The sequence below is a fragment of the Malus sylvestris genome, chromosome 11 (genome assembly GCF_916048215.2).
Source record: "Malus sylvestris chromosome 11, drMalSylv7.2, whole genome shotgun sequence".
Lineage (NCBI taxonomy): Eukaryota > Viridiplantae > Streptophyta > Magnoliopsida > Rosales > Rosaceae > Malus > Malus sylvestris.
The window spans coordinates 25,739,412-25,764,106 of record NC_062270.1 but is presented as its reverse complement, the minus strand read 5'-3'; the positions used below and the strand labels follow the sequence as shown (position 1 = coordinate 25,764,106).

At 37.6% G+C, this 24,695-nt stretch overlaps 2 protein-coding genes across 3 annotated transcripts in view; one reads left to right on the top strand and one right to left on the bottom strand.

Moving 5' to 3' along the window:
* LOC126588309 (uncharacterized) overlaps positions 1-8,566 on the bottom strand; it is a 38,561-nt gene extending 29,995 nt beyond the window's left edge. Inside the window, exons 1-3 of one of the 2 annotated variants that reach the window (XM_050253382.1) lie at positions 6,662-8,566; positions 4,767-4,810; positions 4,232-4,479 (exon numbers count right to left, since the gene is read on the bottom strand). The gene's annotated coding sequence lies outside the window, so the exon portion shown is untranslated. Of the gene's footprint in view, positions 1-4,231; positions 4,480-4,766; positions 4,811-5,797; positions 6,169-6,661 lie in introns of those variants that run through there. The other variant, XR_007611409.1, reaches the window with a different exon arrangement.
* A 12,960-nt stretch (positions 8,567-21,526) lies between these two features.
* Positions 21,527-24,486, top strand: LOC126588603 (uncharacterized). Its single transcript, XM_050253707.1, has 5 exons — positions 21,527-22,240; positions 22,521-22,820; positions 23,090-23,269; positions 23,360-23,578; positions 23,914-24,486. Exons 1-5 carry the CDS (start codon positions 21,764-21,766, stop codon positions 24,316-24,318), a joined length of 1,581 nt encoding a protein of 526 aa, XP_050109664.1. The 5' UTR covers positions 21,527-21,763; the 3' UTR covers positions 24,319-24,486.
* Positions 24,487-24,695: the final 209 nt, after the last annotated feature.

Genomic DNA, 24,695 nt, shown 5'->3' with positions numbered 1-24,695 from the left:
TTGCTTTGATCTTCTTGGGATTAGACTCAATGCCTTGTTGGCTTATCATGAAGCCTAAGAATTTGCCAGAGCGTACGCCGAAAGCACATTTGTTGGGGTTCAACCTCATTCGATACCTCTTCAGAATGGTGAAAGTTTCAAATAGGTTGGTGATGTGTTGGTCAGCATGTTTGCTCTTAACTAGCATATCATCAACGTGAACTCTATGCTCTTCCCTATCTGTTCGGCGAACATTGAATTGACAAGTCTCTGATAAGTTGCTCCTGCATTCTTTAGGTCGAATGGCATGACTTTATAGCAATATAGTCCCTGTCAGTAGTGAAAGCTGTGTGTTCTTGGTCTGGAGGGTTCATGAGGATTTAGTTGTATCCTGAGTAATTATCCATGAAGCTGAAAAGTTCACACCCTACCGTAGAGTCTATAAGTCTGTCTATGAGAGGAAGAGGAAAGCTATCCTTTGTTTAGGTCGGTATAATCGACACGCATTCTCCACAAGACCTTTTGGAGTAGGAAACTTTCCTTGGTTGGATTCTTCTTAACAAGGACAACATTTGCTATCCACGTTGGATAGTTGACTTCGCGGACGAAGCCTATGCCTTTGAGTTTTTCAACTTTTACCTTCATTGCCTCGTACCATTCAACGTCATAAGATCTTCGCTTCTGTTTCATTGGCTTGGTCTTGGGGTCAATACTTAAGCGATGACAGATGATATCAGGAGAGATGTTTGGCATGTCCTCGTATGACCAAGCGAATACCTCAGTGTTCTCTTGCAAAAAAAGAGATCAATGCCAACTGAATGGGTGGTGACAAGGTGGTGCCAATCTTCACCATGCGATCCGAATAATCTTTTGAGATAGAGACCTTCTCCAACTCTTGAGCGTGTTGTGCTTGCTGGGTGAAAGAGTCATCTCGAGGATTGTCGGGTTGACTGTTGCCACCGTGAAGATCCAAGTTGGCTTCGTCTGGGCTGGTCTTTATGACTTGGTCATGTATAGAAAGGGTTTCCTTGGGCACAGGCAGGTGTTGTGCGTCCAAAGATGACATTGTATGCCGTTGGGCAATTAACCACCAAGAAGTTAGTGGTAATGGTAGCTCTGTAAGGGCTTGTACCAATGGTGAAAGGTAAGTGTATGCTCCCCCAAGGTTGCATGATATCACCAGAAAAGCTTATCAGAGCGGAAATCGAGCGATCGAGAAAGTGTTCAGCTACATTAAGTGCCCTGAAAGCTTCAGCAAACATGATATTGACAGAAGCCCTCGTGTCTACTAGGATTCGTCGTACTTCAAAGTTGGCTATGTGAGCTTCCACAATCAGTGGGTCGTTGTGAGGGTAGATGATACCTCTTTCTTCCTTAGGGTAGAAACATATTGGATCCCAGTTAAGCTTTTGATACTTACCTCCCCTGACGTCTTCCACGTGAAACACTTGGTGGTCAAACCTTAAAGCTCGTTCACTATTTTTCATAGCCCTGTTAGAAGATTTAGATATGGGTGTGCCACCACTTATGGAATATATCATATTCATCTGGCGTTGGTTACAGTTACCCCTTAGAAGGTGAAGGAGGAATTAATCAATTTTTCCTTCACGTGCCAAAGCTTCAATATGATCACGAAAGGTGATACACTTCTCGCTGTCATGGCTGTTATGCTCGTGGTAGCAGCAAAACATGCCCATGTTCTTCGTGGGCTTGTAATCCGGGTGCCTCGGCTTTGGCTTTAGTATCAGGTGTGTTATGCTGGGGTAAATGGCCACGCATATGGCGTTCAAAGGTGTGTATGTCTCATACCTCGGGGTAAGGGTTGTCCTGACACGTGTTTGACCCACTGTGTTGACTGTCTGGGGTCGGGGATTATCATGGCGATACCTTTGGTTATCGCAGTAGTGTCCCTTACTCATTTGACTAAAATGAGACTGTTGAGGATGGAAATCTTTCTTTTTACCCTGAGATTGATATGTCTGTTGACTTGGCAAAGTATTAAGTAAGGTAGGGGGAGGCACCGCTGCCGTTTTGAAGGTCGAGGTTTTCTCATTTGGTTGGATCTGGCTTCCACTCCATACTTGCTGATAAGGGGTGGTTGTAGGGGGGTTTCCTTTGATATGTCCTTGCCTCGGCGGGGGCATGGTTGTAAGTCTGTGCCATCACCTCAGCGTAAGTCTTCCAAGTGTTGGCATTGATCATGTACTTGAAGAAACAATCACGTAGGCCTGCCGTGAAAGCCTTGAGGGCGGTCTTGTCATATGCCTCAGCGTAGTGAAAATACTCATGGCTGAAACGACTGGCATACTCTCGTAGTGATTCGTCCGACTTCGGGCGAATAGTGTACAAGTCATATGCAGAATGCAAGCGATCGGTCTGGAAGATGTGTTGAGAGACAAATAGTTTCCTCAGTTCCTCAAATCAGTTTACTGTCTCAGGTGAAAGACAGCAATACCAGTTTTGAGCTCCACCAGAGAAGGTGAAGGGGAAGAGAAGACATTGCTCTTCGTCGGTGTGCATCTGATATGCCATGGTGGACTCAAAGAGGTTAAGGTGTTCAATTGGGTCCTCCCTTCCAGTATAGAGTTGTAAACCAAGCTTTTGTTTTGTCTTTGCTTAAAGGGGGGTGTCGAGGATCCTCCTTGTAAGAGGGTCAGGCCTAGGTTAGTTCCAATCATGTATCTCAGCTTGTCGTTCAGCCTTCAACTTGTTTACTTCCTTAAGAAACTGTAGGACAAGAGGGTCCTGAGTGAAGTCATGTACCACTGGAGCTTTCTTTCGTAAATCTCCATATCCTCTTGGAAGTATGAAGGTTTGATCAAAAGCATGTGATTTTTCCCTAGACTCGCCGTACTGACTTCCAAGGTATGTTTGTTGAACCATTTCTGAGTCCCCTATACCTTCATGTTTCTCTAGGACTTGTTGCCCCTTCCCTAAATTGGTAGTCGGCCTGGGACATGGGAGGGAACCGAGTCTTTCAGAGACCATTGGGTCATTGATCTTCGAGCTTACATGGATGGGATTGTCTTAGCGTTGCTTTAGGAAATCTCGACAGTCGTGAAAGATGACTTTCGATCCTTCCACTCCTTCTGTAAGGAGGTGTCTTCCTCCACTTCTCTTACTTCGGGTCGAAGCATCTAGGTTGAGAGAAATCTCATGTTGATCAATGTTTTGATGATTAACTCGCTCCTCATCAAAGATACCCATGTCGAATGAAGGTAACCCTCCGTGTTGGGGGGCACCCAAATGATGGTTGATGTCCACAGGGGTAACGAGCTCACATGTTTGAGTACGCCTAGTTTCGTGGAGCGTCTCAAAGAGCTTCTCATACTTCTCCTGAAGGACCTTATTCTTCATTGCTATTTTGTTGTTCTGAGCTTCTAGTTCATCGACTTTAGCTTGAAGAGCAACCTTTTTCCCTTCCTTCTTTCGTTGCCTCACACCAAGTGCAAGAGGGGTGTAATTCTGCGTAATGTGGCTTCCTTCGCTCCCCATGTTGGAGAGGAATGCCTGGTCAAAAGAGAGTGTACGAATGGTGGAAACCAGCTTAACAAAGCTGAAGAAAGTAGGAATAAGTGTCGTTCCCACAGACGGCGCCAAATGTTGATGCGCAAAATTAGTAAGGACTTTGATACAACAGAAAGTGTTAAGTTTGTGACCTTCGCTAGATTGCTCCAGTCACTAGTGTGGATAAGTATGTAAATGGATAGAGACAAGGAAGCAAACACAAGATGTACGTGGTTCACCCAAATTGGCTACGTCCACGGAGTAGAGGAGTTCTTATTAATTGTGAAGGGTTTACACAAGTACATAGGTTCAAGCTCTCCTTTTATGAATACTAGTGAATAATTTAGTACAAATGATATTAGGAAATATTGTGAGAGAATGATCTCTATTTATAGAAGAGAGTTTCTAGTTTCATTCTGACATTGACACGTGTCGTGTTGTGATTGGCTTCTGATGTTGACACATGTCGCGCTATGATTGGCTTCTGATGTCGACACGTGTCGCGCTGTGATTGGCCTCCTGGTTGGAGGGAAACTCTTCTGGGTCCTTGACGGTATAACGTTGACCGATGCTCAGTAGTTTCGGGATTGGTCAAGTATGGTACAAACAATATATATATATATATATATATATATATATATATATATAACTTTTTAATCCTTAAATGACATAACTTAACAAATTGAACCTAAAATAACAAAACCAAGTTAACATGGGAATGAGGGAGTTAATTAGGATAGTATACCTGGTTGTGGACCCGAGGCATCGGTTGTGGATCCCGATGGTGACATTTGCTCCGCAGTGCCGGTGAGCACGTCAGGTGCTAACAGGTAGCACCACCGAAGAAGTCGAAGATGCCTGCGCCTGTGGGATTGGAGGACCAACTGGGTCAACCGGATTCACTGGCCTATGATCCATCTCTGCCAGAGCAGTGGCAACAGTAGTAGGAGGTGTAGTTGTCATCGCCTTCCGGCTTCTAATGAGCTATGACATCTACAAAATTGGAAATAAACCATTACAATCCGAAATCTAACTCACTGTCCAAATTCAAAACCCAAATTTAAGAACCCTAATTCAAAATCAAGTAACCCCTAACTTAAGAACCCTAAATCTCACCCTGTAAATTAAGCACCCTAAATCTAACCCCACTGCCCTAATTCTAACCCTTTACTTAAAATTAATAAACCCCCAAATTTAAGAGGGAATGTTACGATAGTCAACGATTTACTATCAAAGTGGGGTTATTAGATATCCAAAAATCAAGGAAGAAATTGACTTACCTATTATAGGAGTTGTTTTTGCTCTTCGTTGTAAATATAAGCCCCTGTACTATACTCACATCAATATACAGAGAAAATAATTGCCCAATCTTTTTTTTTTTTTTTTTAAGCCATGACTTACTGTTTGCTCAGGTTTATGAAAACATAAATTAATTTATAATATAGTTAATATGAACTATACTGTTATGGCTAATGTATTATAATATTTATAATTTGGACAAATTTTAATCCTAAATTATAATATTAACTTCGAATTTTTTATAATATATGGATCTGGGGTACCAAGAGCGGGACGGAAATCTTGATTCAGCACTTGTTCTTAACACAAATGATCCTGTAACTTCCGTGATGGTGAGTTTTGCTGGGTCTAATTTGAACTCAAACATCCGACCAAAATACACCTACACTTATACTCAGTCTAACATTATGTACAAAATATGCGGCACTGTGTGTGCCCCCTTCGACAAACAATGAAATCTAAATGTTTTATGTAAACCAAATGCTTCATGTATTCCTATTACGTATCCGCGAGATTGAAGAGAAAGAGAAGAAGACGATAAGTACCTTTCTTGCTTTTGTATCTTTAGTTTTTAAATTTTCATGATGCAAGAATGATGAAACGCGAAAGGAAAAATATAATGCAATGTGTTTTGAAGAGAAACTTACATATCATGTACACTTTTACTTCTTCTCATTCTCTTATATTTTTCTCATGTGATTTAATAAGTGCGTTACTTGTAAGAGAGAAATCCAATAATTACTACATAGCAGAAAAATACGGTGCTTGTTTGCTGGTTTATTTGTCCCACAAGTACTGGAAATGCGATGGGTAGGATTTGGGTCGGTTACGACAAGAAGTTGTTTTAAAATTTGTGAGACATCCAAAATTTTGTCTTTACATCATTTTTCAATTGATAAAGAATTTACTTTATTAGGTAAAAAGGTTAATCCAATTCCAAAGATATTAATAATCCATATAGGCAGATGTTTAAATCAATGTTAAATTCGCTAATCTTATTCTTATCCGAGAGTGTTGAGTGTGAGATATGCAAAAAACTTGACATATTTGCTAATATATGATATAACCACATCCATTAGTAGAATTTAGTTTTCTTTATTTTGCACCATTTAAAATATTACCATACGTGAGATCAATGCGATAATTTTCATTGTATTTTGGCCTTTTTGTTCACTAGGATGTAGGATCTGTTTAATCAGTCTTTATCATTGTCTTTTAACAGGGTAATACAAAATACCACTTATATTCAAAATTAAGGTAATTAGTATAAAAATATACTGCTAGAAAGATTTACATCTAAAGTGAATAAATAAAAGATCCATAGTCCAGCACAAACAAGCAGTTCAATGTTGAATTACTAACGAAATAACTGCGTCCGGCCAACTGAAAACACAAATCATGGCACACAACATTATCATAGTGAATTATGGAAGCATGTAATAATAGCAATATTGTCATAATATGTGGGATTAATATTATTAAAGAAAACAGTATAAATATGTCCATGAAAATTTTGAAGTTGCAGCATCTATTTGTCTTTTCCCTTGATTTCACTCAATCCAAAGTTCCATAAGCACCCTAAATCTAACCCCCACTACCCTAATTCTAACCCCTAACTTAAAATTAAAAAACCCCCAAATTTAAGAACCCTAATTTGAACCCCTAATTTAAGGACCCTAATTGCAACCCACTGCCGTAATTCTAACCCCTAATTTAAAATCAAGAACCCTAATTTAAGAACCCTAATTGCAAACCACTGCACTAATTCTAACCCCTAATTTAAAATCAAGAACCCTAATCTAACCCTAATTTAAAATTGGAAGCAAGCCAAACCTAAAATTCAAAGAAAAGGGAATGCAAATTAAGACGAAATTACCTCTTGGTGATGAAGACACGACGACCGGAGAGCAATTGTAGGCGAGGCGAGGTGAGTGACGGAGAGAAGGGGTGCAATGGCGTTGGAAGAGAAAGAGAAAGGAGAGAAAGGGTATCAGAGGAAGAAGAGAGAAGTGAGGGGAGGAAGAAGATCGATATAAGTATATACACTACAACAAAAATGGCCACTGCACACAATAAATTATATGTGCCTTTTGAGGCCAAAGAGCACCAACACATGTGCCCATAGACCAATAGCAACAGTGCAGTTACTATCTTTGTGTATGTGCGCTCTATGGACGTCAACTTTGACCATTGGGCACAATACAGTCTTTGATGCCCAAAAAGCTCAGCACAAATAGGGGTTCTTTTGTGTCTCAGTTCTGACAGTTCTGACAACACTAACTTTTTCCAAGCCATGTTAGCACAATTTTGTTTTTGTGCCCAATAGGTAAAATATTAAAAACAAAATTCAAATATTACAAAAATGCTTTTACAATTTAGTTCTACAAACAATCAATTCATACGAATAATGAAAACAAGCATTTCTGAACACTTGAATCTTTCCCAGAAAGCTTTTACTTCATCCCATCTTGTTCCACAAATAAATTAATCAGCCGGTCTATATAGAATTTGGGCCTCTTCCTGCCTAAGGTTATGAATAAAAACCTCCAAGATAAAGAAACCACACAACTTACAAGAACAACGAAAATGAAAGGAAAATACATGAATATCAAAGTAGATGTATTTTCTCTAAAATGATTTGAATAAGTTCACAATATCACCTGCAATTTTGAAAACTCATTCTTAACAATTGTATTCATGATATCAGTAGGTAGAATGTTAAATCTACAGTCATGTGATTTAAGTATAGTCGTCAGACACCAGAATAAATACACCATAAATTCAAACCACTTCCACATTCCATCTCAAATTACACACAAATTGACCTCATGCGTTCATCAATGGAGACATGCTATTTACATAACACATTCATGAGCTTGCAGACAGTAGACTAAAACCACTGATGCCTAAACGCGCTAAAATCAGAAAGGACTGCTTTCACAAATTTATGCGAGACAGAACCTAATTCATATTTTAGGCATGCACAAGCAGCACATTTACAGATCAGCCAAGTTCAAGCTCAAATAATTGCAAGGAAGAATTTTACCTTTGAGGGCGTGAGGATCTATGAGACACTTCTTGTATAGACGGATTTGCGTTAGGATTTGTAGTGAAGATGAAGGAGAGAAAGTCATACACAGAGAAGCAACCACATGCATGAGGATTTCACGGATCAGACTGAACAAGGAAGGTTAAAGGACAAGAAATGTACAAGGAGATTTATAGGGCTTACCTTTTGGGTGTCGATTGCAGTATTGAGGTGGTACTAAGCTCAAGGAATTTCTAAGACTCCATGGTTGCGTCAGATTTACAATTTATGAGTTTTGGGTTGCAGCGTTACAAAAAAAAAAATTGTAGGAGGATGAAGCGGATCTGCAACGATGAAAGTGATTTTGGGTTATGGTTCTACTAATTCTAATGGCAGGGCTGGGATTTTCTTGGAAGAAATGAGGGAAGGGCCTTAAATATGAGAGAAATAACTGAAGAGCGACTCTGGACCTTACCTCGGTAGAGAAAGCAATGAACTCGCTGGAACTCTCTCGGATTCGAGACGGAGCTATGGTTCTCCGATTTGAGGTTCGAGTCTAAGTTCTGGGACTTTGGGTTCTAGTTCCATGTTTGGTGTGAGGTTGGGACGAGGATGGTGGTGATTTGGTGTTTGAAGTCGTCGGAGAACATGGTGGCTGTGTTGCTCGGGGAGAAGTGAGCCAAGAGAGAGAATAGAAGGATGAGGGACAGAGGGAGAAGAAAGAAGAGGAGCCGAGGGAGAAGAGAGACAGGAGTGGGGATGGCAAAAAGAAGTGAGGGGAAAATGAGGGGTTTTGCACGAAGAAGAGAGACTCACACATGGGTAGGTCCCACGGCACACTACTCAAACATAAACAATATTAAAATAATTCAAATGCACAAATCCATAATTGTGCCAACGTAAGAGATGCAGAGTTTGAGTACGGGGAATGGGGATGGTAGAAAGAGAGTGAGGGGAAAATGAGGGGGTTTGCACGAGGAAGATGGACTCACACGTGGCTGGTTCCCACGGCACACCACTCAAACATAAACAATATTAAAATAATTCAAATTCACAAATCCATAATTGTGCCAACATATTCTTTTGCAGTATGAGAAGTGGAATGATTTATAATTTATTACTATTGTTGATGCACAAAATCCGAGGTCTTGGAACAACGTAAATCCGACCGTAAATCATGCAAGAAATGTAAATAACATAAGATGTATCATGGTTCACCCCAAGGTTTGGGCTACGTCCACACTGATATTGTATTTCTGAGAGGATTGTAAGGGAGAGAGTGTGAAGATCTTCTCTGAATATGAGAGACCTTGAGAGGATGAGGGTGAACCTAAGAAATGGCCTCCCCTCATTGTGAGGGTGAGGAGTCCCTTTTATAGAATAAGGGCTCCTCTCTTATTACATATTTGCCCCTCTATTTATTACATAATAACATTTGAGTCCCCCGAGTATTTATACGAGGTCTAAATATGGAGGCCCTAAGTATGGTATAAACAACTATTTTCTGGACACAATTTTTAAAATTTGTGTCACAAAAAGGAAATTTATAATTATTAATATTCAATGGGCATTTATTTTCAAATTGTGTCATTTGTCTATATGAAGACCCACTACACCTTTGTACGGTTAATTAGACAGATGACCTTATAGACATAATTTTTTGTTATGTGTCACTGCATGAAAGACTTCTAATACAATTAAAAAATATAAACACTTACGATAAAGACAAAAATCATATCATCAAGTATCAAAAACCAACCTGCAGGAAGATTAGAATGTAAAAAGCAACTGAAAAAGATAAGAATCTAACAAGCATTCATTGTAGATTCAACGTAAATCTAAAACATGTCACTTAGTACTACGATCTAATGGTATTCCTCTTCACTTGTAAGTAAGGGGTTTTAGGTTTGATTTTTGCCAAATACGAATTTGAACTACATTATTGCTAGTCTATTTTGAGACTAGAACACTGCACAACATTAAATAGCTCCATATCATTATTTACCACAATTTTATAATTTATTTTATAATCTAATTTTTTGTGTGTGCTAAATGTAAAGACAAAAAAAGCTGACAAACAAATTTTTATTGGTTTGTTGACTCTTATTCAAATAAATTTAGACTCCGAAATTTTTTCAAGAACTGATCCAATTGGTAAAGCCTTGTAATTTGACAGCAGAAGTATCGAATAGAAAAATAAATTTAGAAAACATCCACTTGATCCAAACAGTGGATCTACTAGGTGATGGTGATGAAACGTGTGTGTGTGCGGCACCTTGATCAATAAAAACTAATACTAAAATATGATTGGTGTCTAGACTGATGGAGGAAGACACGAACATTGTGCCTATAAAATCAAATGATTTAAATATATTAAATTAGAGGGCACAAAAATGTTTTTTGTGTTTTTGTAAATTAATAAAAAATTAGTATTACGGATATCCATAAATAGTGACACAAACTTTTGTGTTCAAATTTTAATAGGCACAGATACATTTTTGTTTAGACACTAACTAATGTGCCTTTTTGTTCAGAAAGCACATTTGTGATAGTTTTGTGTCCATTGACATCTAAGAGCACCAATATATATGTGTGCTCAATGAAAATGCAAAGGGCACATATCAATTGTGTTCTTAGCCCAACTGAGGCTTTGTCGCACAAACTTCTATGCTTCGTCGGGATTTTTTAAAAATTTCCACAAAAAACAGGCATCTTTATTTTCATACATTTGCGCGACGAGATAGACTTTATTTATAATCTAATCCAAATATTTACATCCATAGCAAGTGTCTAAAAATTAAATCCCCTTGTAAAATTATAATGCTTGGGCGACGTAAAAGTGTTGTGCGTCGCGCAATTATGTTTATAAATGGAATTTTTTTTTTTTTTTGTAGAATTTTGATTACAATTTATTATAAAATACTAATAAAACAAATGTATTTACAACGTAATTCACATATAAAATGCATTAACCATTTAATGTATTTTACAACAAAAATTACAAATAAATTGCATTAATCTTCATCCAAACTATAATAACTTTCACTTTTGTCGCTAGGGATGTAATATCCACACAGCCCATTTTACTTCTCACACACCCTTCTAACTTTTGGCCGTTGGATCAGATGAATTGAAGAAGACCAACGGACATAAATTAACAAGGGGTGTGTGAGAAGTAATTTGGGGTGTATGGATAGCACACCCCTTGTCGTTATCATCATTTTCAATGTCTCATACCTCATCATCATCGCTAGGTACATCACCATCATCGTTTGTGCTTACTGGACCATCGTAGCGCGGAAGATTACCGAGGTCAGTTGTGATTGATTGAATAGGTATTTCAATTGAAGATACTCCTTCTATCTGAAATGGTTCTTATAAGATTAGTCTGCACCAATTTCCATCGAAGATTCTAGCCATTGATCAGCGGCATTGTCGATGTTGTCGTCAATTGGATCTTGTTTAGGTATAGTATACATGTTCCTATGATCCATCTTCTGAACAACTTTCCAACCCCTCCTAGCTTTAGGGTCTTCTAGATACAAAATTTGTTTTGCCATGTTTGCTAAGATGTAAGGGTCGTCATCGTACCAAGTTTTGGTAGTGTGCAATGATAATAATCCATGATCTCTTTTAACACTTCCCTACCTATTTGGGTTTGTATCAAACCATCGGCACTTAAATAAGATCACTTGGCATCGGTCTTTGTAAATCAATTGCACGACACTTGTTAGTTTGCCATATAATTCAATGTTTGAACTTTTGCCTCCACCTGGGATATGAACACCGCTGTTTTGCATACATAACTTGTCATCTCGTGCATCCCCTAAGAATTTGACACCGTTAACATGGCAACCCGAGAACAATTCAATGTGAATCGGTTCGAACACCAAGTTTTATAACTCTTCACTGTACGCTGGGGAATTTGATGCTTTCAATTGATTGACCTAATATTACATAAACACTTAAATTTGTTAGTTCGAGTAAAATAATTGGTACAATATATATGTCCAATACAAAACACTTCAAACTTACATATTCAAGAAACCACCGCGGAAACAATTCATGGTGTTTCTTGGCATACAAATGTGAAAGATGTGCCTGCTTCATCATATCTTCATTCTCGTCTAGGTATGACATTGTGTCGTCACAATACTATGTCCTTTTTTAAAATGACTCGCCTCGTATCGGATCTCTGAAGGGTCGAGCGATTTGGGCAAAAACTGAAAGTTTCTCCTTTCTCACACCCTCGTCATTATTGCGAGGAGGATGATTGAAAGTTGATGCGAAAATTAACTTAACACAAATTTAACCCTCTTTTGACAAATGTAGTATAAGTATAAGTAAAGATCGTTCTGGACCGGGGATTAGGAGGGCTTGCTAATAACCTCTAAACTGACTCAAAAACATAAAACTAAACTTAAAAAGACTTAACAAGACTCACAAGACTCAAAGCAAACTTAAAATATTCAAAACAATTTAAAACAACTAAATAAACTTAAACTAGACACTAGGAATGACTTTGGATGAAAATTGACTTTTACTTGAATCAAAACATTTAAAAACACAAATTAAAACAGATTCTAACTAATTAGACACACTAAAGTAAAGGGGGATTGAGTTTTGGACAAAGTTGAAACACACAAACAAGTATGAAAAACTAGACATATTGTAAAACAAATTTGAGAAATAAGATGATGGATGGGATAGCTAGAGGCTTTTTCTCCACACATGACATGTATGCAAACAACTCGATTTCCAGTTACTACTTCATTGAATTATGAACGACAACTCTCAGATTTTCCTTGGTTTATTGGATTGGATGACATCATTCGACAACCCAAAACATTCTTCTAAAGTTCCCTACATGACATCATCATAGAGATACAATCAAAGATCATTACGTTTAATGAAAATCATAAGCATTGACAAAGCACTTGCAACTATGACATTATGTCACTCATGCTAGGAATTGAACTTAACGCGATCGTTTATAAGCGACCTTCACTACATGTGAATATAAGTTTGTAACGATTATGTGAAACTTCCTTATATTCTAGCAACGGATTTATGCATGCCAATTAAGTGTCGACCCTTAATTAACAAATACAAATAAGTTATCAATCAAATAGTTAAGCCAATTGCATTCACGATTCAAGAGTTCATAACTGGAATTTATCAAATTATATTGCACACATAATCATGGCTTTGAAATCACCCCTAGCCAAGAGGGGTTTAGCCACTCATATTTACAACAAAACGAAAGGAAATGAATTTAACCATTGGAAACAAAAGAAAGAAAACACCTAAACGCTCCAACGATCCAAGTTCGATAGCAAGCACGTCCAAGCACTTTACTTCCCTTCCTTTGCTACGGCACAAGGTGTTGGTGAGTGTTTGAAGGTTTGTTTGTATGGAGGAATGGCTGAATGTGTTTAGGTTGGATGGAGGTCACGGCAAGGAAAGGGAAATGAAGGTGCATGGAATTGTGTTTTTGTTGTGGGAATGTGTAGAATGGTTAAGAAGAAAAGACTCTGCCTTGCGGCAAAATGTGTCTTCCTCCCTTCTCCCTAAACTGTCCCCCTAAATGTGTCTTTGGATGGATATATTTATAGGCTAGGGAGAGGATGTAGTGGGTGGTGGTAATGAGTAGATGTAGTGGTAGGTGAATGTGTTGGGTGGTTGAAATGAGTGGATGTGTTGGGTGAAATGAGTGGATGTAGTGGTAGGTGAATGTGTTGGGTGGTTGTAATGAGTGGATGTGTTGGGTGAAATGAGTGTGCTAAAATGGTTTTTTATAGGGAGAGGATGATGCACAAACTTCAAATTTCGTCCATTCCTTTTGCTCCAAGCATATGTTATCCATTACATGCCCAAAAATGCTCCAAAATGCTCCAAAATGCACTTTTTTGCCACATTAACCCTTTGGACCTACAAACACACGAAAATAGCTTAAAATACTAAAATAACTACAAACTAACAACATAAATGACAAGAAACAAGCTAACTAAGTCGCATAAATATGCTCCTATCAAAAGTTGTCTCCACATCCTTTAAATACATACCACAAAATGTAAGTGCCTTATATGCCACCCAAGCTTGTATAATTGATCATTCGAGCTTAGCTTTGTTTCGTACACTTTTCTTCAATTCTCTGAGAAGTCTACCAAAATAAAATGATACGATACAAATTTTACTATTCGTAAGATATCGATGAATAAAAATGACGAGGATTATATACCTTTCTATTGGATACATCCATTGAAAGTTGACTGGTCCAGCAAGCAATGCCTCTTCCGGTAAGTGAACCATCACGTGGATCATACTTGTGAAGAAAGCTAGAGGAAATATCATCTCAAACTTGAATAGAACTTGCACAAGGTCATGGCGTAACTGATTAATGTTCGTGTTTCGCAACAATATTGACGTTAATTGCAAAAAAAAACAGGACAACAACATGATTGATTTCACTACATCGACTGGCAAGAGATGTCAAATACCAACATGAAGTAGGCATTGCAAAACCACATAGTAGTCATGACTTTTTAGTCCAACTAATTTACACTAGTCAACATTCACGCAACGCGTGATATTTGAAGCGTACCCATCAGGATACTTTATAGACGATAAAAACTTTAAAAATTATTTTTTGTCATTCAGTTTCATGGAAAAAAAATGCAAGATCTCTTATGGCTTTATCACTATCCTTATTCATCCATAAACCCCATCCTATTCCCATTCGTTCCAAATCAATACGAGCTTTGATCGTGTCCTTTGTCTTGCCCTTGATATCTGTAATTGTTCCGACCAATGTGTCAAATGCATTTTTCTCAACATGCATAATATCGAGGTTGTGTCTCAATTTTAGTTTCGACCAATATGGGAGCTCAAAAAACATAGACTTGTGCGTCCAGTTCATATGTGTAGAAGGTCTGGTCCTACTTACAATTTTCCTAAACGGAGCAAAATCCAACGGTTAAGCTGTTCAAAAATCCGATCACCGAACCATTCATCTCTAATGACCAAGGTAACAAACTTTTTTTGCGTGCCAACTAGATGTTACATCTTCCTTGCATACATGGCATGCCACCCTTAGTGCTCCACCTAAAAATCATTGCATATGCAGGGAAATCGTTCATAGTCCACATCACTACTGCCCGCAAAGTGAACATCTTGCTAGTACACTTATTGTATGTGAGCACACCGTGTGTCCATAAATCCTTTAGCTTATCCACCAACAGTCATAAGTATACATCGATTGACCTACCAAGATCCTCAGTTATTAATAGAATCATCATCATGTATTTTTTTTCATACATTTCCATGGCGGCAAATTATACAAAAATACGAAAATCGACCAAGTGCTGTGGTGTTGGTTTAGAACCCTGAATGGATTGAATCCGTTAATGGCAAATCCCAATCTAACGTTTCGAGGATCATCAACAAAATCAGGGAACGTTCGATTGAACTATTTCCATGCCTCCCCATCTGCAGGATGCCTCATCACATCGTCATCTACTTGTTTTTCCTTATGCCATCTCATGCCAGTGGCAGTATGCGTTGACATATACAATTACTACAACCTAGGCTTCAAAGGCAAATAATGCATGACTTTTTGTGGGATCTTCGTCGATCTATTCAGAGATATCATTTTGAACCTCGACTCAATGCATACAGGGAATTTATCCAACACTTTATTCTTCTTATATAACAATATACAATTGTTTTTGCAAGCGTGAATTTTTCAAAACCCAATCCAAGACCATTCAACAGCTTTTGAGCGTTTCTATGGTCTTTCAGCAAACAATTGTCCTTTGATAGCATTCTCTTGAAAACCCCCAAAAAGTAATCAAAATACTGGTTCGACATACGATACTTTATTTTGCTGTGCATTAGTTCCACAATAGCTGTGAGAACCGAAAAGTCCTCACACCCCGGGTATAACTCTTGGTTGGCATTTTTTAATAGTTTTTCATATTGTTCGAATTCTCCACTATCCATTGGTGTAGGCATGTCATCTTCCACTTCCTGATAGGTATTTGTTGACACAAATGGAAAAACATCATTTAAGATTTCCATGACTTGTTCATTAGGATCCATATTAGGTCTAACATTGCCCATTCTTGTCACGTTTGAAGACGAAGCATTGTCTAATTGTTCCCCGTGATGGTTCCAAATATTATAGGTTTTTACCATTCCATTCCTTACAAAATGAAATTGAACATTTTCAATAGTTTCCCTTAACGTGTTATTACACCTCCTACAAGGACACCAGATTCTAGTTGCACCCGGGTTGTGTGTACGTGCAAAGTTGGTAAAATCCTCAATTCTGTTCAAGTATTTGTTGGCGCATCTGTTCGGGTTCTGCATCCATGTTCTATCCATCATTCATGCAACCACAATAACAGTACAACAATCACAACAACTTCAACATGATCTTGTCACCTTATGCCTTTGGTAAGGGCCCTATCCCATTCGGGAATGCAAAATTATGTCACGTCATTTACGTTACTTCAAATTAGATTTTGACAGCATCTCTGTACAGTTCTTCAAATGCATGACATAGATATGAAATACCTACATGCTACCCAAAGAACGTACATAGATGACACCGAAATACCCACGATCGAAACCTAATCCTTTAACCGTAAACTATGTTTCATAACTTTGCATTCCCAAACTGTCCAAATAATGAGACAATTCAAGAATCAATTGGACCGCAGTCATGCTTTTGCATACATGTTTGACATCCAACTAATTTATATTGTTAAAAAATAAAACGAAGAAAATACCGTCCAAATCGTTATCCACCAAGCACTAGTCACACACAATATCCTATACACAACGAATTTTACGGTGTTAATATGAATTGACATTGATACTTTTAAATGAAAATAGCAAAAACCCTTACCAAACACACCAAAATAGCTTGATCAACCTAGAGAAGATAGAGATTTAGATGGATGAAGCATTAGAGGAAGAAATTGAAAGAGAATGGGAACGACAGATCCCAAATTGAAGAAAAACAAAGAGAAAGGAGGTGCAGATGGGAAATCTGCAGTTTTTCTACAGTTTTCTGCCTCTGCAGCTAAAATCATGTTATAAAGATAACTTTTGGAAGAATCACTTTGTAGGATGAATATAGAATTCGTTGTGCAAGTTATTTTTGCGCGACAATTCGCGACGAAAACTAACTTCATCGCGCAAGTGTCAATATATTTTTTTTTTTTTTGTAAAATTCTCTTTTTCATTTTCTTTATAATTTAATAATGTAAACTATTTGCACGACGAACATTATATTCGTTGCGCAAGTTGCATTATTTTTTTCTTTTCTTTTTTTCCGTTTTCTTTCTAACTAATGTAAAAAAAAATTTATCCAATTAAAATTATCAAACCAAATTATATATTATCAAAATATTTATTAAAACTAATTTGTTAACAAATATATATATATATATATTATAACTAATGTAAACTTTAAGCCGTCCATGTAACATAAATTTTAAAAATAAAGTCCAACATAATGTTCAAATAAATCCTATTTCATAAACAAACAAAAAAAACAAAAAACCAAATTAAGTTCACTCTTCCTCTGGGTCATCAGCAGGGGCATTGGCAACGGCATCGTTGATTCATGCGTGCTCTGCAGCCCGCTGTACATCGATTTCCACTGCCGGAACTGCATCTTGAAAAGGTCGTCCACATAATTCCGCTGGTTCTCATCTGTTTCATCAACATCCCAAACAACTTGTAATGGCAATAAAAATAAACTAGTTATCACAAAAATATTATTTTTAAACAAAAACAATTACACATTCTTTAATACAAACTTACCGATAACTCATGCACCATGGAGTTCTTCAAGTCCACAGGCACCATTTTCCAAGACTTAAACTCGGTAGAACACTACTTCCGCACCAATCCCCATATATCGAACCTAAGTTCGGGGGACTCTTTAGCCGAACTTTTGTTATCAAACGAGGGCAATCGATTATGTCGGTACCTCTCTATTATCAACACAACTTTCCTCATTTTTTTCCTACCACAAGAATTTAAAACGTAATAGCCTATTAAAACAATAATTTCAACCAGATCAAATGTAAAACAACTAATTCAACAATAATTTTTTTTTACCGTTCCCTTCACGAGAGCCTTCTCCCTCGCAACTTTTCGTTGAATCTGAAACCAAATTGGCCATCGTTTGAAACAAAACTTTTGTAAAATAGGGTTCTAAAACTGTGTTTAATGCATGACTGACCGTTTTCATCAACACTTTGCGCGACGAATATGTAGAAAAATTCGTTGCGCAAACTTTTGGCGCCAAATTTTATTTACCCGCCTTTTCTTACAAGACGAAAACGTTCGTCGTGCAAAGTTTTTTTTCTTCTGAATTCTTCCGATGTTTGCGCGACCTAAATGTGTTTCCGTCGCACAAGTTACACTTATGTGACGAAATCTTGTTCGTTGCGCAAGCTTTTTTTTTTTTACTAGGGAATCCAAGCTACCAAGAAACAGAAAAGTTCTTTCTTCATCAATATCCTTGTGTCGAATTATTGCAACTCATAATATTTCATCTAAATTAACGATAATCAGATATTGTTACTATTCGTTTGAGATGAGTACTGTTGGACTGTTTTGATGTACTAGATCGGTTTCCAAAATATATTGTAGTAGGTGGAATTCAAAACCAAAACAAACAAACAAACAATAACAACTTCCAATTTAGGCAAGTGGAGCTGGCAACGGCATTGTTTGATTTGAACGCGGTGCATGTTTCTCTCCGGTGGCCAATGCATTAATAAAAGAGTTCCAACAAAGCTTCTGTCGGTGTGTTCTGGATTTTCGTTCGAAATCTAATTATCTAATTGAATTAATTAAATGTAGTGCCGGAAAAGGGTACGTTAAGACCGAGAGAATCAATACAGTTTCTGACTGTTGAGTGTACAGAGTCTTCACTGCAGAGAAAGAAGGCTTAGGAATGAGGTTGTCAGTGTGTCTCAGCAGCAGCGTTGAAAAATACCCAGAGGACAAAAGTAGCCATTTTCCATTAACTTTGGTGATTTATTACAACATTTGTTAAACCCATATATAACAACTTCAACGGCACGGACCACTGACCACTTCATTTACTAATCATTTATTTTTCAGACACTGATAGAGATATTGTGTGTATGTGTGACAACCTACCTTGGTACGTGCGACTCCAATCCAACGTCTACTTATAATTTGAATTAGCATCGCAGCATGGAGTTAAACTATGAGCAACATGATTTAATTAATGACATCAAATTAGGTACATCATCATTTCATCAAATGACATTTAGTCTTTATATATTCATCAAAAGTAAGTTAAAAGTTTTGTGAGCGACAGTCGCAGATTGATTCAAATGAGAAACATTAAAATCAAAGTTTTCTACTATAGAAGTTTGATTAAAAACTTTACTAGTAGAGTGAGCTAAGTAGTATTTGTTACGTAGTTTTGACACCTTACTAGGAGAGTAAGCTGAGTAGTATTTGTTGGGATCCGCGACAAACTTTCTTGATCTATTCCTTTTCCCCCTTTTGTTTCTGGTTGTAGTCTCTCTCATTATGTTGAGGAGAGGCTTCAATTTGAAGTTGTAGTCGCTCTCTTGCCTTGTGAAAGAGAACTTTCGTGGTTGTGGTAATGGTCGTGCTGTGTTTAATCTCATATTCTAGAGTCATAATTGTTGTTCAAATCTGAGGTGGTGGTGTTTGTGGTTTGTACGCACAACAAAGGACTATGAGAAGGAAACTGGACGTTTGTTGGAGATGACTCATAGCAGAGCTTCTTTGCCAATGATTGCAAAAAAATTGGTGCAGTCCTTACCTCGTGAAGCCTCTATGATAGTTATCAGGCTTGCAATATTTAGTCCTCGTGATTAGGGTTTTAGAGTTTAGAACTAAGGGTCTTTCATGATTGAAATTTTTTTGTTTTCATAATTGTAGGGTTTAGTGTTATTTTGACATGTGTAGTCTCTTAAATTGTTCTAAGAAACATATTAATATGTCTGTCGTATGTATGCTTTTTTATTATTTTTAATGCAACTTGTTTCTCTAAAAAAAATCTCGATTGGAATCTAGACATATAAAATATAAAAAATTTATTCATATACTTTACCTTGGTTCCTAATCTACTTCTCAATTAATCATTCCAAATTTTGGTTAAACTCATTTATAAGGAGGAGGATGGGGCCAGACTCGCAACACCTACAATTTCCTTTAATATAAAATAAACTACAACAGTGGGTTGGACATTTTCAAGATTTAAGCATGATTTGGACGTCTACACACCTACCATAAGCCTATACCAAGTAACCAAGTTACCAACTACAACTTCATCCACACCTCACTCAAACCTTCGACACCTCTCTCTCTCTCTCTCTCTCTCTCTCTCTCTCTCTCTATTAGGCCGTTATACTATTCAAATTGATTTTATTTTATACAATAATCTTCTACTTGATGGGGAGATAATATTCTACTCTAAAGGAACGAGGGGATTGAGCTGAACCATAAAATAAATAGGTATTGAACTATACACAAATATAATACGTTTTTGTCATTTATATGAGTCGAACCTGAAACATTTTTATTTACAAAATGAAGAGAAATACTACTAAAACTTAGTACTAATTAGTTATTCAAATTGATCTTTCAATGGTCAATGAAATTGTGATGTCAATAAACATATAAACCAAATATATATATGTCATTAAACAAGCCTTTCAAGATTAATATTTTAGAGCAAAATCTTGTTGAATAAATAAATTAAATTAGAAAGTGATGAGTGGCTAGTTGATGGATTTTCTCATCCAGCTGTACTTTTTTAAGGCCTCATTTAGTAGAGAGGATTAGATTGAAATGCATAACTCTCTAATTTCATGCATATTAAAAGTAGAAGGATTAGATGAGGATTATACATGAATGAAGGGAACTTCTCTTTTGTAATCCAATCATTTTGTGAAGGTTTGTAATGATAAATTTTCTTCGTGAGTAACTCATCTCCTACCAAATTGGTCACAATTTTTTCATTCATTCCTTCAACATAGTTAAAAAAATAGTGTATTATCAAATTCAATCTAATTTCCATTTTCTAGGGGCCTAAGTGTTTTGTTATAAGGGTGCTTTTTTTTCTTTCAAATTTACTAATAAAATTATCTTTTCTTGTTTCCAACTAAACTTAAAGCTCAAATGGGTGAGGGTAGGATATAAAGTGGAAGATTGATGAAGTTCAATTATTATTGTATGAAAAAAAAAAAAAAAACTAAGCTAAAAAAATGAAGTATTGCCACTCAGTACTACGGTCTAATGATATTTCTCTTCACTTGTAAGTGAGATGTCTTATGTTTAATTCTTCCCGAAGGTGAATTTAAACCACGTTATTGTTAGTCTATTGTGAGGCTTAGCCACTCTCCCACCCTCTTAGTATAGATAATATCGTTTGTACAAAAAAAAAATGAAAGAATTGTAAGTTTTTTGTGTCGAAAGTGATTTTCTTTTGATCATTTCTGTAAATTCTAGACAGATACTAGAAGACTAAAATGTCAAAATATAAGGAGCAAACGTTAATATATGATCTAACACACAAAAATATCATTAAAATAAGGACCATGAAACCGTATTCAAATTCCAATAAAACCATAAAATAAAAGACAAAGGGACCATGGACGATACCAATAAATTTGCCCAAACAAAATCAACAGCAGCTTTCATTTGAAATCCCTGTTTCTTGCACTGAACGAGGTTGCACGCTCTCTCTCACACCTCTCCTCTCCCTCTCTCTCTCTCTCTCTCTCTCTAACCCCCAGATGTTAAGCTACAGCCTACAGTATACCAACAAACAAAATGAACCCTAACGTCTAGTTTTCTTCGTTCCTTTCATTTTCAAACCCAGAAGGAACACAAAGTTTCTGTCTTTTCTAATCGACTGCAATGTCATCCTCCTCTGCAACTGCATTAACAGCAACAAGAAGGCTAAAATGGCAGTATCCACCACCCCAACCAACCCCAAGAATCCTCCACCTCCCGCGGAGGCCACGCCGGAGAGCTCCCAAGAGCGTCCGTGGTGGAAAACCCAATTCAGGGGAGGCCAAGAAGGACCACAAGGGAAAGCTGGAGGCTCTGTTCGATCAAGAGAGAGCGTTTTCGAGAACCCATTTGCCGGTTGTGCTTCTTGAGTGTGGGGATGGGGAGGAGAGAGAGAGGAGGAGAGAGAGGGTTAGAGAGGGGGAGGATGATGATGGTGGTGTTGGCGTGGTGGAGGAGGAGAGGTGGAGGTTTCAGGCTGAGATGTTGAGGGCGGAGTGTAATTTGTTGAGGATGGAGAAGGAGATTGCTGTTAAGAAAATGGAGAGGACCAAGGTTAAGATGGAGAGGACTCTTAAATCTGCTGTGCACACTCTTGTTTCTGTAAGTCCCCTCTATCTCTCTCGTTTTGTCTTGTTTTGTTTTTATTTACGTTGGTTTTGAATTGTCTGTTTGGCTGATGAGAAAATGCTAGAAAGAGAAGGAAAACCCAACAGGGTTTTTCTGTTTGGTTGCTCAGAAATTATACGGAATTAAAAGCAAGGAAAAAATTCAAATCTTAAGCCGTGCTTCTTCTGCATTCTTTGTTGTATTCTTATTATATTCCTGCAAGTTTTTTCTCTAAGAATGAGTGACAAATTTTGATGTTGAGACGGGTTTTCAGGGGCGAAAGAAGATTTGTGACGGAAAGAATATTAGTATGGTATTGGAGGAAGAGATTCAACACTTGGCAGAGAAACTAGAGAAGTTGCAAAGAAATTTAGGTGTTAAGGATTCGGAGGTTCGGAAGAACTCTAGTAATTTTGATAAACAAGCCTATCTTCTCCAAAGACAGCTTCAGAAGTTTAGGAGGACATCAGATGAGATATGTGTGAAGGAGATCCAAGAGATGGCAGAAGCAAGCCTGTCGATCAAAACAAGCTCTCGAGTATATGAGAACTCGGTTTCAAGTGGCAAATGCAATGTGAGCATTGTCTGTCTTTCATTGATCTTGCTTTGATACTTCAATTTCTCATCTCCATATTTTGTAGGAGAGAATTAAAGACACGGCATGACTTTGAATCTTAAGATTTATATTGTTATAATGTGTGTCAATTCTCAACTGGATCAAGTTAGTTTTTACTTTAAAATTGATAGAGCGAGGAGATTCTCGATAGCCGGGCATGCATTGTTTTGCTTCATGATTTGCATAGTTTTATGTGCCTAATCAGTTCCATAAAAAATACAACGCAGGTGGAGATTCTGAGAAGGAAAATGGAGGGATTGTCGAAAGGGATGTTATTAGAGAAGATGGAGGAAGAGTATGGTTCAATGCTGTCTACAGCCAATAGTTCAGTTGCCAGTTCTGCCTCTTCTTCCCAGAGAATTGAATCCGAAAATTTGTCCTCTCCCTTGGTACAGCAATTTCATAGGGTAAATCCTTGCAAGAGATTGACTTATTTATTGAATAAAGAAAACATTGTTAGTAGATGGAATTTAAAGTTTGGACAATTTGCTCTGCAGGAGAAAGAGTCTCGTGAAGAGGATGTGTGCTCAGGACGTTGCAAGGCAATAGTTCGAAGAATTGTAGAGCAAGTACGAGTAGAGACAGAGCAATGGTCTCAGATGCAGGAGATACTGGGGCAGGTGAGGGAGGAGATGGAAGAATTGAAGACTTCTCGGGACTTTTGGGAAGATAGGGCTCTAGATTCTGATTATCAGATCCAATCCTTATGCTCCGCTGTAAGATATTCCATACTAGATTGTTATATGTTTAGTTTTAGTTCGCAACTGTACATGTATCTAGATCAACCTGCCACTGGAAGAAGCATTCATTTTAGCTCTTTTTGGCTGGCGCTATATGAATAGCCACATTGCTCTCTTCAATGTTTTGGTGGAATCTGTTATCGATCGAAAAGCAATATATTTGGAATAGCCTTCATTTCTGCATTATTTTGAAAAGGGATTGACAGGATTCTTATGATGCTTCGAAGTTAGAAGGCCTGGAACTTAGTTTAAATAATTCCTTTTGAATATCTTCTTGAATGCACTCTAAAAAAGTCGTATTTCTTCTGCAGGTGCAAGAATGGAGACAGAAAGCTGTTTCAGCTGTGAGCAAAACAAGGGAGTTACAAGCACAAGTGTCAACGCTCCACGGAGAGCTTGACAGGTTGAGGAATGAAGAAAGCACAAGAGTAATGAGGGCCAACAGCTCGCCACTTATTCCCCGAAATCCACAGAATGTAATGGAAAAGCGGGTACTGATATGTCATTTGAAGGAAAATCAGCTTGCCAAAGAAGACAGCCGCAAGCAAATGGTGGGTTTAACAGATGGAAGAAATAAACCAGACACACGCACAAACAGAACAACTATTGTGCCGAAGAGATCACCGTTTCGAGACATGGGAAACACCTCATTTGCTGCCAGGCAGAACCCCAAAGCAGTCTTCCCTCTGCATTGTCATCCACCTTCCAAAACATAGAAAAGTTTTGAGATTCAGTACATGGATCAGCTTGGGAATCTTCATCTTCTGTAGGAAAATCTTCCTCTTTTCTAACCATGTTAACTGTACGGCACATTGGAAGGTCTTTGTCGTGGATTTTGACTTATTGCATCAATTACATGCCAACAAATATGGTCATTTGTATTACTTGCTCTCATATTACTTGAAGGATGTCGAGATGGGCTCGAGTTGTTTTCTCGAGAGTCTCGGGCAATGAGACTAGATAAACAAAGAGTTTTAATGAAATTAAAAATATAAGGTCATTAGGTTCAATTCTCGCGAAAGACGAGTTTAAATCACATTTTTATTAACCCATTGAAAGGCTTAGCTGCCCCACCTTCCAAAAATATATCAAG